Source organism: Ambystoma mexicanum, chromosome 11, assembly GCF_040938575.1.
Source record: "Ambystoma mexicanum isolate Mex_15411 chromosome 11, UKY_AmexF1_1, whole genome shotgun sequence".
In the NCBI taxonomy this organism is placed as follows: domain Eukaryota; kingdom Metazoa; phylum Chordata; class Amphibia; order Caudata; family Ambystomatidae; genus Ambystoma; species Ambystoma mexicanum.
In genome coordinates this window covers 191480072-191493120 of record NC_090934.1, presented here as the reverse complement: position 1 = coordinate 191493120, position 13049 = coordinate 191480072, and the positions used below count along the sequence as shown (strand labels likewise).

Sequence of the window (13049 nt, the reverse complement as noted above, 5' to 3'; positions counted from 1 at the left end):
GGTGCTCTCTTTACTGCACACCACCCCCATCTCTCTTCCAGACCCATGACAGCTCCTCTCACATACACCCTTATGGCTTCCCCCAAGTCACCCAACCCAGTCAAATCCCGCTTCAACTAACCATCCAACAGACCTTGCACCCTTACCAGACACCACTCCCCTTGATCCCCCAGAAGTCAGCCTCCTGACCCCATCACCGACCCTAGAAAACACTCACCTGACCTCTCTTGGAACAGGAAACCAGCATGACTTCCCCAGTCGCTGCCCGGCACACCCTCCCAACCCCTCTCCCCACCCCAGTATCTAAATCCCTTTTCACACCTCAGAACAGGACCTCCACCCCTCAACCCTCACACACACACTCACACCACCACTATCCACTACACCCGCCATTTCTCAAACGACCCTAACCTCGCAGGCTTTCTTCTTACATGCACCACCAATAAACTCAGCCTCCATCACTACTCTCCAAAACAGAGACAATAATCCCACCGCTAGAAACCACTCCCCTCCCAATGTCTACCAGCCACTACTCCACCCAGCCCCATCAGACACTCCCTCACAACACACCCCTGCCACCCATGGAGCTCCCGCTAGAGGATTTCTGCTACAGCCCTCCCCTGCCTTCCCACCCATGCCACCTTTATACCCCCTACCCGGGTCCAGCCACTGCCAACCCCCTACTCCCTCCATAATTGCTGTTCAGATAGCACAGCGAGTAGAGCGCTCGCTATGACATCCGTGCAGAGCCTGCCTACGCAGGTTTGAATCCAGGTAGGGCCAAACTCAGCCTTTCATCTATGTGAAGTCGATAAATGAGCACCACACACCGCACTCAGATACCTGAGGGTTTGTAGAACCATATGAATGCTAAATTATTAATATTATTATTATTAAGGGAAAGGTGGGGGCAGGGGCAGTGAAATACATAGGATCAACAGTAAAAATCAAATTAAATAAATAAAAACAGTAGGTAAAAGTGTGGCCAGCTAGTGGCAAGTGCAGGGGTAAGTGCAGACATCAAGTGTCAAGAGCTGGTGGGGACTGTAGGGATACAGAAACAGCCCCCAAGTGCAGGGGTTGCCTTAGAGGCAGTGCAGGAGTGCAGCTGGCAGGGGAGAGGACCTGGGTCTAAGATCAGAAGGTAGCCAGGTGACCAGTGCAGTTTCAGTCAGGAGTTCAGCAGGGGAGAGGAGGAGAGAAAGCAGAAGCAAAGAGGCAGGTCTACACGTGCTTCCGGAACCAAAGATGGTTCTCCTCAAGTTTCAGGAAGGCAGGGAAGCTGTTGCAGAGGGAGGCCCCAGCCGAAGAAAGAGATCTACCACCAACTCGTTGCTTGGAGAAGTGACTGACCCTGAGGGAGTTGGAGGCGGATGAACGAAGAGCTTGAGAAGGAAGATCTTTAGGAAGAGAGAGTTGGAGGTAATTAGGCCCCAGAAGGTCTTGTGGACAATGCAGGGGGGTTTGAACTTAATCCTCGCAGCCACTGAGAGCCAGTGCAGAGATTTCAGTCCTGGAGAGATACAATCCCTGGGCTTAAGACCAAGGACAAGTCTTGCTGTCCTGTTCTGGATGAGTTGCAGAGGGCAGAGAGTAGAAGCAGGCAGATTTAGAAAGAGGCTGTTGTAGTTATTCATCCTAGAAAGAACCAGAGCTCTGGAGACAGTGAGCTTCTGGGGGAAGGAGAGGAAAGGAAGAATACCTCTAAGGAGATGCAGCTGGAAGTGTGACTTCTTAGAGACGTCAGAGATGTGAGGTGAGAAGGAGAGAGTGGAATCAAATATGACCCTGAGATTTTTAGCCTCACAGGTGGGAGAAGGAAGAGGGCCAAGAGAGGCCGGCCAGAGAGTGACAGGAAAGGAGGGAGCAGGTGTGCTGATGAGGAGAATCTCACCCTTACTGGCATTAAGGCAGAGATTGTTGGCAGCAGACGACTCCTGGATAGCGGACAGACAGTCAGAGATGAGAGAAGGAGAAGAAGTGGGATAAGGGAGCCTGAAAATGAGCTGAGTGTCGTCCGCATAGCATGAAAATATGGGGCAGAGAGCGGCAATGCGGTGGGCAAGAGGTGCCAGGTATTGGTTGAACAGCCAGGGAGAGAGTTTAGACCCCTGGGAACACCACAGGTAGAGATAGAGATAGGGAAGAGGAAGGACCCAAGTTGGACCTAGGAGGGTCGATCTGAGAAGAACAAGGTCAGCCAAGCCAGGGCCTGATCAGTGATTCCCAGGTTATCACAGAGACTGTTGAGCAGGATGGCATGGTTGTCCATGTCGAAGGAAGAAGAGAGATCAATTAAGATGAGGCCACAGGGGGTATTGGAGTCAAGATTGGAGAGCAGGTCTTCTCGGATGTTCAGGAGAGCAGTTTACGTGCTACTGGCAGCTCTGAAACTAGACTGGTAGTCATGGAGACAACCAACCAATTCAGTGTGAAGATTAACCTGAGAGATGTCCAGCTTTTCCAGGAGTTGGCCCAGGAAAGGAGTGATGGAGATTGGGCAGTAGTTAGTAGGGGTCGGCTGAGGGTTTCTTAGGAAGAGGGTGCACAATGGAGTGCTTCAGGGAGGAGGGAAGACTCCAGTGGCGAAGGAATGGTTGCAAAAGTCAGCCAAAGCAGGAGACAGGATTTCGTGGTGAAATCCTCTAAGTTACCCCTCCCTTCCTATCTGTGGTCTGCTGCTGCTTTTTTTGTAGCCACAGTTGCAAGCAGAGTTCTCAATGATTCCCCAGTCTTGGCTATATTTGCACTGCAAACCAATTTACCATTGCCACTTTTTTACACTGTCAATGGAGCCATAATGATGTCTATTTCCCCAATTCTATAAGTCGTGTTACCACATAACCCCCACTTTGCCAAACCTGCATTGCTGGACCAGGTCTAACTTTATACCGAGATTCACTTGACATACATGAATGGCGTAGAACAGTCATTTTTGCATTTACCATAACAAAACAAAAAAAGAATGGTCAATTGAGATCCCTGATCCTGTTTCCATTACATCATAGTACGTTTCAGAAAATGTAATTATTCTTTTGGATGGAAAATGACAGAACTGTGAAGTTGTGATTCTCTGAAACTGAGAGCTTGGGGAGTGGGTGGGTTCTTCAAGTGTTCATTGGTTGAGATGTGTGATGGCTTTCAGGGAGTGCTTGAAATGTTAAGACGCTGTGTTGCTCTATGGAAGATTGTCTGTGCTTTATTAGCGATGGGCAGTAGGGTTATGATGGACCACTGGACAGTCCAAGTAGGTGTACTGTCATGGCCAGACCGTTGTCTGTTTTAGCCTCAGGATTACGTCTGTGGCCCTGCACAGATAATTTGAGCAAGTCACACACAGATGAAAAGAGTGATGAGGGAGGCCACATCCGTTCACCCACACAGCACCAAGCTAAAACCGTGGTTTACTGCTCCGGAATTTTGGGAGAAGTCTTATTTTTTAGCAGCGGGGGGCAGGCCTAATTTGCTGTGCCAAGTGTTAGAGTGGATCCTTGAACAGCATGGAAGCAACTAGCGATTCCCCTTCGTCCTGTGTTTGCTCTCACTGAATACCCTTATTATCCCACATTCACCACGCCAGGTGTAGACAAGAGAGGAGATGTGAGAAGCCGGGAAGGAGAGGGGGAAGGAATAGGCGACAAGAAGAGCGAGGATGGGAGGGAGGCTTGCCATGAATAAGGGGACGCCATGTTTCATGTGACTCTTTCTGTCTTTTCCAGATATGCCAGGATCAGATTCAAATTCGGCCGTCTCTACAGGTAATATTTATATTTATTTATATATGCCCTGCCACCAATTATTTATCAGAATCCACTGTCTGGCCCTTGAATTGTCAAGGCTCCCTCCGGTTTCTCTGATAGCACCGTGAGCTAAGCGTTCACCCCTGATATCTGTGTGCAGCGTACTGTAGCAGGTTTGAATCTTGTGAGGATCAAATCAGCCTTTCGTCCTTCTGAGGACGGTAAATTGAGCACCACTGGGTAGGATGATAATGTCTTCTGTTATTATTAATGGGATCCCTATGCGGGCTGGGGTTGAAGCAGGTGGTGTCCCTGCCATTCCCATTCCCTTTTACCAGCAGACTTGCCTTACTGGGAATTTTGACCACTTTCCTTAGAGGTACTGCTGGCGAGCTCACCAAGACACTCCAGAGGTTTGGTCCCAACTTCTGGGATGATAGATTGCATGGGTTAAAGGGGTGATTAAACACTAAGTGGGAGTTCGCAGGTCCCAGAAGTGATTGCGCACCATTAGAGTTAACCCTTTAAGAGTTTCTAAAAATCTGACACAATTGTACACCTTCATAGTGAATCTGAGAGATCCTGGCCAGGGAGGACAACTACAGAAACTCAGAGTGCTCCCATGTTAAAGGAGAGACTGTACACATTAGCACTGAAAGCCAGGGAGTTTCTATGCGCCATTCCTCAATGGCACCCTGAATTGGGAAGTGAGTGTACACCTTCATCAGGCCACAGCTTCAACAAATGACTTTGCACTCAAATGACTCCCCTTAGGGTTCCCAGGTATGGGGGTGCATGGGAGAGAAAGTGCCCCATGGGAGACAACCCCTGCTAGTAACCAGGTTAATAGCACCTGCTCAACCAGATTATGCCACCATTTGATGAGAATCACTTAAAAGCAGGGCCCCGACCCAAACATCAGAAAATAAAGCCTACATCCAGGCAGAAGTAGCTCTGAACTAGACATTTCTAATTCTCTTCAAGCGGTGACCCTCCAGAAAGCTAACTCCTTCCCACGCAAAGTGGCAGAATCAAGCAGGGTTCCTTATCCTGGGTACCAAAATCCTGGAACATATCCAGCCACAACGCAAGGCTTTTCACTGGTTACCAATTAGGTCATTCGGATCAAAGCCCTACACAAAGTCCTACGCTTTTTTACAAGGGGATTTATTTCCTAGCACTGTTCCCGATCCCAAAGATCAGGACTGAACCACTGCAAAGTACAACACATCACAGTAAAGAGATCCCGAAGACAAAGCCGCTGTCAAGCCACAGATGGAGTGAAATAGGCACTTATCTCCGAGTCTGCCTGATCCACTCAAGACCTTCTCGGGTTCTGCAAAATAATGAACTCTATCCAATTTCAAAGGGCCTGTTGCTAAATGGATCCCCAGGAACCCTGGCATCCTTTTCCTCCCAGAAAACCTGGCTGCCCAGGGAAAGGAAGGGCTCTGCCCCTGGCAATGTCCCCTGCGGTCCCTCCATCTAGCTAACATTAGCTATGGGCTCTCCAAATACATGTATCCATTTGGAGAGCGAGCCGGGGAACCGGGAGGGCCCTTCTGCCAACAGGGAGAACTGCATGCCTGGTACTGCTTTCCTGGGCCCTGTCTCTCTGTCCTCCCTAACTCTGAATTCACGGTCATGCCCTGTATCTTTTCACTGCCAAACCCATATACATGGCCTGGTACCATAGGAAAGCATTGAAGTGCTGGCAGTGCAAGGGTTGATATCCCGGCTTTGGGGAGGATGGTTCCCCTGCTAATGCACTCTAAGGTTGTTTCTGATTCACTCTGCACTCTACACAGGGTCGGACTGGGGCATAAAACTGTCTTGGCACCAATGAAAAAATAGCCTATAGTTGCAAATGGCAATTCATTCCTTTTGTGACAGACTGTTTGAGTAGTACCTAACGGGGATGTTTCTGATAAAATGAGATGCAAATTGTGCATTTTAAAGAACTAGCCATCCCAGCCGTAACATATGCCACTCTAGCATAACTTAAAGGTCAATATCGGTCGGTAATTCATAGGTACACTTCTGCCTCTCTTCTTAAATATCAGAATTACCACTGATTGCTTGCAGGAGGGGGGTGAAGGTCCCTGTGACTTATTAATGATCATTGAAAAGGCTAAACATATCAGATGGAAGGAGAGGTATGCGCGGTATAAGAACAGTATCTACATTCCATCTATCACACAGCACAGACCTCTATGATGTGTCTTTGTAGATACATAATTGTCAACCATGTTCCATTACAGAGTCCTGGTGATGGCATAAGATTGCGCAGTAGCATAATTACAGCACCTACTTTCAGTTTTAGCTCATGAGGAGGCATTCGTCTCACAGCGTTTCACTCTTTAGAGACTGAAACGTTGAGCCAGTAATTAACTGTTCATTGACACTGGAACCGCCGTGCCCTGTGTGAAGAGAAGTGGGGGTGGAAAGAAGTATCTTGAAATTATACCAAACGTTTATGATAGTGGAAGGTGAAGGTGACCGTGTGGAACCATGCTCATTCTGTTTTTTAAAATGATAGCTGTTGTTGAATTGGAAGGGCACACAGAGGGGTCTTTGCCATTTGGACAGCACAGGGCAACCTAACACTGATAAATTGTATCAGCTGAGTACGGAGACATACCCAAGTGTTTTATATATATAGATATTCATTCAGCAACACTGGCCAAATCTACTAGCCGCATGGTGAAGTAACCTATCAAAATGGTCCAAATAGGCCAAAAGAATAGACATCATTGAGCAAAAAAACTGCCCCACACTTGCATTTTGCATTTTTGGTTCGGGCATTGACCTATTGCCCTATAGGCTCGTCCGAGTCTGATTGTACAGGTCTTCAGCAAAAGGAACTAGCCCAATCAACTATTTAAAAGTATCCCTACCTAGACACTCCATGAACCCAAAGGGACCAAAAGGGAGCTTTCGTAGCATAGGGTCAGGATAGTATGCTCCCCCACCTCCCTCAGGCCAACACAGTTAACATGGTAACATGTGAAAACATCACACCCATTTAACATTGCCCATGCAAAAGATATTTTGGGGGCGGCCGTTGTGCACTGTTGCGGGGGAAATGTGCAGGGGCAACCTGACAAGACACACTCCCCCATCACCTGGGCAACCATACCTAACCCTGAAGGTACATGTTCACGAGACTGCTTAATATTGCTCATCTCTTCACACTCTTCCTATGGTCATCCGGACATCGGTCTGGCAAAACATTTCAATAAATGAGCCTGAGGGTATTTATGTATTCCCTTACACACAATGGTGGTGTCAATAAGTATATGCCCCCGATTCTGACACATACACATATGGTACCCCAAGGGCGCTGATAAACATGTTATGCATTGATATTTATTAACATAAAGCAATCCGGAGTAACCATGCACACGTACCCTGGGGTATCCAATTGTTCACATAGGCACACCCAGAGTGCTAATGAATATGTGTCCCACGGGTATTTATGCATAAAGATGGGGTATCCCCAGGCTGCAGATAAACATGTACCTCACTGATAGTGAGATTAACAGAAGGCACCACCAGGGTTGCCTCTGATCCTGTAGCCTGGGTGTATTAATGTATGCACACATGGTATCCTTATGATGCAGATTACAAGGACCCACTGAAATTGACAGGTCTGACAAAGTTCTCAAAACTGACATGGTCAGTAAATACCTTTTTAGCATTTATTCAAAATAATGATACAGGAAAAGGCCAATTGGGCTTCCAAATCGAGGGGTGGTCCATTTTCACTTTCCTCTCAACCAGGGCTCCCACCTCTCTAGCCGAGGCCTCCCTACTCTCAAAAGGACTTGATACATGCTACTTCTCTACATCCAGTGCCCCTACTGTATACGCTGACCCTACTATAGGCGGCTAAAGGCCGTAGCCTCATCTGTCGAGCTCCCTTGTGGACTTTCTAAGTGACCTAACCAAGGACAGTCTGAGTTCCCTCTCGGATTCTTCTCCTTTCTCAGTATGCCACTGGTCTCTCTCGCTATCTCTCTTTCTCTCCATGTTTCACTCTGCCTTTCTACTCTCCTTCTCCTGGTTTTATCGCTTCTCTCACTTCGCTTGTTTCCACCTCCCTTACGCCTTCTTTTACAGATCCCAGCCCTGCTCTTCTCCTCCTATCTCTAGCCTCTAGCTACCCTTCTCTTTTCACCTCTCTATTCTCTGTCTCCCCCTCCTGGACTGCCTCTTAACCCCTCCTAACTCAACTCCTGCTTAACCTACTGATCATACTTCTTTTCTCTATCTCTCACTCCCTCTCTCTTTTTCTCTCCAAACCACTCTCAACTCCCATCTTGTCTCACCAAATCTGCTTCCTGTTAGGCAGAATCCAGTGCAGTTCCCTTAGGGAGCACTACACCAGATTAGGACTACAGGGGAGAGCAATAAATCCCCTTTGGTATCAGTCTGTACCACAAAGATTTAGTTGGTAGCTGTGGCTGAGCAGTCAGACTTATCTCAAGAGGGAGATGAGCAGTATTCAGGGTTTACACAATAGGTCCACTATACCATGGTCCAAGGAATCACTGACCAAAGCTTGGTATTTACAAAGTATATATATATTTATTTTATACACTTCTAAGAAAACACATATATCAGAGTCATCAAGCAAGTTAAATTAAGTCAAAGGAAAAATATACACACTCCCAAGTTGAATTGTAGACCAAGTGAACCAGAGTGAAAACTGAGCAAAACGGCACAGTGACAATTCCACACAAGGGATCATCTAAAAATTCCTCACTAGGGAGGTAAAACACAAGTTATCTAGAAATAGTTTCTTATACACCCTAGCAACGCATCAGTATAGGCAATACTTAAAATGAAAACTCAGCAAAATGGCATTTCACAGTGTTTAAGCATGGGAAGGAAAGGGTAGTTAAAAGAAATAGGTGCCCCAACACAGTTCTCAGTGAGAATCAATTTAAAGAAAGCAGATCTAACAAATGTGACCAGAGTCAGTAGGCCTGTGCCAGAGTCAGTGGTACAGGGCAAATGCCCAGGAGCAAAATGTTCTTGTAGCTGCAGTCAAGTCTTTGGTTAACGAATTTGAAAAGGTGGTTGCAGAAGTTGAAAAGACAAAGTTAAGAGAGCGGGGCGGCCAACCCAACAGGTAGGTAAAGGATTTAAAACACCTTTAGCACTACCACGAAGAAAGGGCGGCCTGGCGGAACAATGTACCTTACAATGAAGAGGTGGCTCCTGCGGTGGCGGTTGTTCCTGGTAGTTCCTGCAGTTCGGGTGATCCAGCAGAGGAAGAGAGGCTCTCGTCGTGGTGGAAGGTTCGAGTTACTGCACTACACAGGGATGAAACCAGCTGCGGTGCTGCCCGACAAACAAAAGGTACGCTCCTTTAAATCGCAGTCCGGGTGGACTGGTGCCTGGCTATCCGGCCTCCGAGTACAGGGTACGGGAGATTCGACCAAGGCAAGTCCGGGAAGGTGATTGGCAAACTGGTTGGCCCCACCAGCTCAAGGGAAGAAGGCTCTTGCAGGTGAAGATCTTCCCTCGTCGTGTGGAGAGAAGTGGTGAGACGCTGCAGCAGGGCTTCACCGGTGGTTCAGTCGTTGCAGATGTCTTTGGCTTCTCTCCTCTTCGGCTTCTTAGTTCCAGTGGCGACGTCTTGCTCTTCCAGTCCTCAGGACCCTGCTTTTATGCAAAAAGATCCCCATTCATACAGCCTAGCTGTCCCTCACATAGTGGAGTGGTCATCTTGGCGGGAGACCCTCCAGCCTCTCAGGATAGAGTGCGACATGGGTTGCTGAGGCAACCCTGTCCAGGGGTCCTACTCCACCTCCCACACAATGGACCCACCCCAGACTCAGTGGTGCCGAAAGGAGGGCTTCTCGGCAGAAGCCCGCCAAAAGGACGAACAAAGGATCCCCGACCTGGGTTAGGAGTTTAGAGGAAGACACGAGAAAGAAGTTATATTAAAGTCTGGCAATAAACCTACCGGAGCAAAGTTAATATTAAAATGCACCAGCGGTATGTTAGAGGCTGTCAGAAAATGTGGTAGCCTTGAACAATTGGAAAATCCCATAGGGAAATATTCGCAGTTGAATATTTATGGTAGTTACCACTGCCACCAGCCAGAAACTTTTGAGAGAGGGACTATAGGGTACCCTTTAGAAAATGAACATAGGGGAAAAACTATTAACCCCTTCCAGTACCCCCATAGTAAAATGGGTTGTACTGGTTTAGTTCATAGGATTTGACTAGTAAAGTCAATGGGGACTTTACATGCCCTGGGAGACAGTAATCAGTCCCAGGGTATGGAGTTTATGTTTGGGGGTCACTACGACACCCCTGTGTCACTGCACTGAGGGTGCTGTGTAACACATGTGACTGAAGATGGCTCCTATGGGATTGAGAAAGATCCCGTAGGCATTAAACACAAAAATAGCCTAGAACACACATAGCAAAAATGCCTAAGAGTGGGAAAAAGAGTCTCACTCTTAGCAGATAAAAAGAAACAAACCCTTCAAATCCAGCAAAGCTGCTGGGGGACTCTATAGGTAAGGGAAATTAGCCATAAAATGAGAATTCTCCCTAACACTTCCTAAAGTATTCTCTTCAATCTTCCACTCCCAATCATACAACCAAAAATGGGTGCCCCTTTCTCAACACCAACACCTCACCTTCACCCTCTCCATGCAAGCCCAACGTACCCCTCACGCCCTCCTCCACCTATGACACACTCCTATCAGGTCTCTTGGCGTTTCAGGAACCACATCCAAACACCGCTCATTACATACGGTCTCTGCTGAGCTTTCATAGACCTCTCCTTCCTGCTTAAAAGGTTCTGAACGGCTCTCATTGGCTACCTGAATCAGCGTCTTCCCATTATCAATCTCTAGCTAAGCTAATCCCAACCCCTTCCATCCCCTCCCCTTGTGGGCTAGAATTTCCCAGGAAGTCTTCGCCAGCCCCTTTTCATCGTCCATTTTCTACCAGCTGTCATGCAGTCTCTGCCATGGTTTGCTTTCTGTGCCCTTCCTAGATCAAGTATGTCACTCTCCAAATGGGTTTCCAGGTGTTTCCCAGTCTCCTCTGCCACTGTACATTTCCCCACTGGCTTCAATTCCATCGCTGCTGCTCTACTGTTCTCCAGTAGTGAGTCTGGGAAGTCGGTGGTGGGTGTTAGGTTTCCCATTTGGCTCCTGAACGGGGAAGCCTTGTTCGTAACCAGTCGCTTCCTCCTGTTCTGAGTCCTGTCCTGTTTGTTGGGTCCAGTTGCATTGTGCTACTTGTCGTCCCAGTTTTCCTTTTTTACCTTGTGCTGCTTTCCAGGATCTAAGATTCATCATAGGTTTCTGAAGGTTTCTGGCGAGCATGGTGCATGTTGGTAGCTGGAGTTTCTGAATCTTGTGTTAGTACATCCGGCTTCTCTCGATGTCAAGCCTCTTGGAAAGCACCTGAAATATCAAAGAAAGAGACCTGACTATGACATTGGCTGATAGGCTTCTGGTCAGAGACAAAGGCACCAATACACATGCCCAGCTCCACCACAGCTCCACATATAGTGGAGAGCCTGGTGTATGCCCCCTAGTCTTTGGAGGATAGCTCAGGGGCAATGTGCTCGCCTTGGAAGAAAGATCAAACAGAGCAGCACAGGTACGATTCCCGGGTCTGCGCTTAGAAACCTCTGGGTATTAAACGCGTTATAAATAACCTATCATCATCGTGTCAACTCCCCCCACACCTCCTCCTGGTTTCTTTGCCGCACTTGTCAGGGTTAGACTCATGGAATAACCTATGGCAACCCCTTATATGTCCATTTAAATTGCCACCCTGGGGATGTCAAGATGAATGCATTAATACCCCTGGGCTACACGTTCAGAGGCACAGTGGGAGTACATTATTCACACAATATCAGTGGTGTACATGTGTATTGGCACCTTGGGGATACCATTTGTGAATATTTCTGGTTCTCCCAGGATCTGATTCCGAAGAGGTAATGACTGAAGCGTAAGCAGAGACAGAGTTCAGGCCAACAGGAACAATATCACAGGGCAAATGTCACAGGTGGAGTAACTGCTCAATTCATGTATCCCTTTGCTTGCAGGTGTCACCTGGGTGGCGCTGTGGGGCCCACTGCTGGCGCTGCTGCTGACTTTGAGATGGATATGAGGATCCGATGGAGCACATGGACCGGTCTTCTCAGCGTTGGAACAGTCTGAATGAATAGGGGGGCAGGAGTGGAAACTCAGGGCAATGTAAATAATACTACCATTCCTCCAGCACCCAGCTCTGACTATTGCACGTGATAACAATTCACGATTGTCACAGTCTGCATCGGCCTATTTGCTCTCTCCAACCAAGAGTCCCTGGACTTTGCAATGACTCCCTGCGGATTCGCTGCCCTTGCTATGTGCAATGCTGATTTTAGTGGGCGAGGGGTGCCTGCCCCTCTGGGCACCCACTGTGCCGGGGTCGCATGAGAGGCAGGGTTCAGCTTCAGGACTGGGCCTGTTTCTACTCAGCACTTGTAATCTGTAACCATTTCGGGACTTGCAATAAATTAATATTTTTGTAATCAGTAAATCCTCCTGTTGTCTGGCTGTGCGAAATCTATAGTGAATGCATGCTATGGTTGAAGAACAGTATTTTACCCTTAAGGGCAGTTAGGAGGAGAGTGTGGGGCAGAGAGAGAGCTTGAGTAAGTATAACAAATGCTATAAATAAAAATAAACAAATAAGTGAGCGAGATAAATGGCCAACAAGGGCAAATGGCAGACTTATTTGCAGTGCACATATCAAAAACACACATTGAGAAAGGCAATAGTTTAGGCTGTTGTTTGGTGAAAACCTTTTCTGAGCTCTTGCGCGCAGACACATTTAGGCAGATAGAGGAAGCAGACAGCGGAGAGAGGGTGCAAGAGGAATGGACACATTACTAGGAGTGCGAGGAGTGATGAATGAATGAGAGCCACACAGGATGTGTGAGTGAATGAATGGGCAGTAGGACGGCTGCATGGGCAAGGTATGCTACTGGAGAGATGCATTCAATATTTTGACGAATGAAGGTAAGCTTAAGGGCATATGATAGTGCCCGGACATGTGGACGGATGAATGCATAAGTGTGATATGCACGAGTGGATTATTGCATAACCATATAGGTATGGATGAATAAGTGTGATATGCATGAATGGATGATTGCATAATCATATAGGGATGGATGAATAAATGTGATATGCATGAATGGATGATTGCATAAGCATATAGGGATGGATGAATGAGTGTGATATGCATGAATGGATGATTGCATAAGCATATAAGGATGGA

At 47.5% G+C, this 13049-nt stretch overlaps 1 protein-coding gene across 4 annotated transcripts in view; it reads left to right on the top strand.

Moving 5' to 3' along the window:
• The window catches only part of LOC138503214 (pancreatic secretory granule membrane major glycoprotein GP2-like), a 233365-nt gene extending 221057 nt beyond the window's left edge, over positions 1 to 12308 (top strand). For all 4 annotated transcript variants that reach the window (XM_069622799.1, XM_069622802.1, XM_069622801.1 and 1 more), the window contains 2 exons: positions 3720 to 3758; positions 11830 to 12308. In XM_069622799.1, coding sequence (XP_069478900.1) covers positions 3720 to 3758; positions 11830 to 11894 — 104 coding nt within the window. In that variant the 3' untranslated portion in view covers positions 11895 to 12308. The remainder of the gene's footprint in view (positions 1 to 3719; positions 3759 to 11829) is intronic.
• Positions 12309 to 13049: the final 741 nt, after the last annotated feature.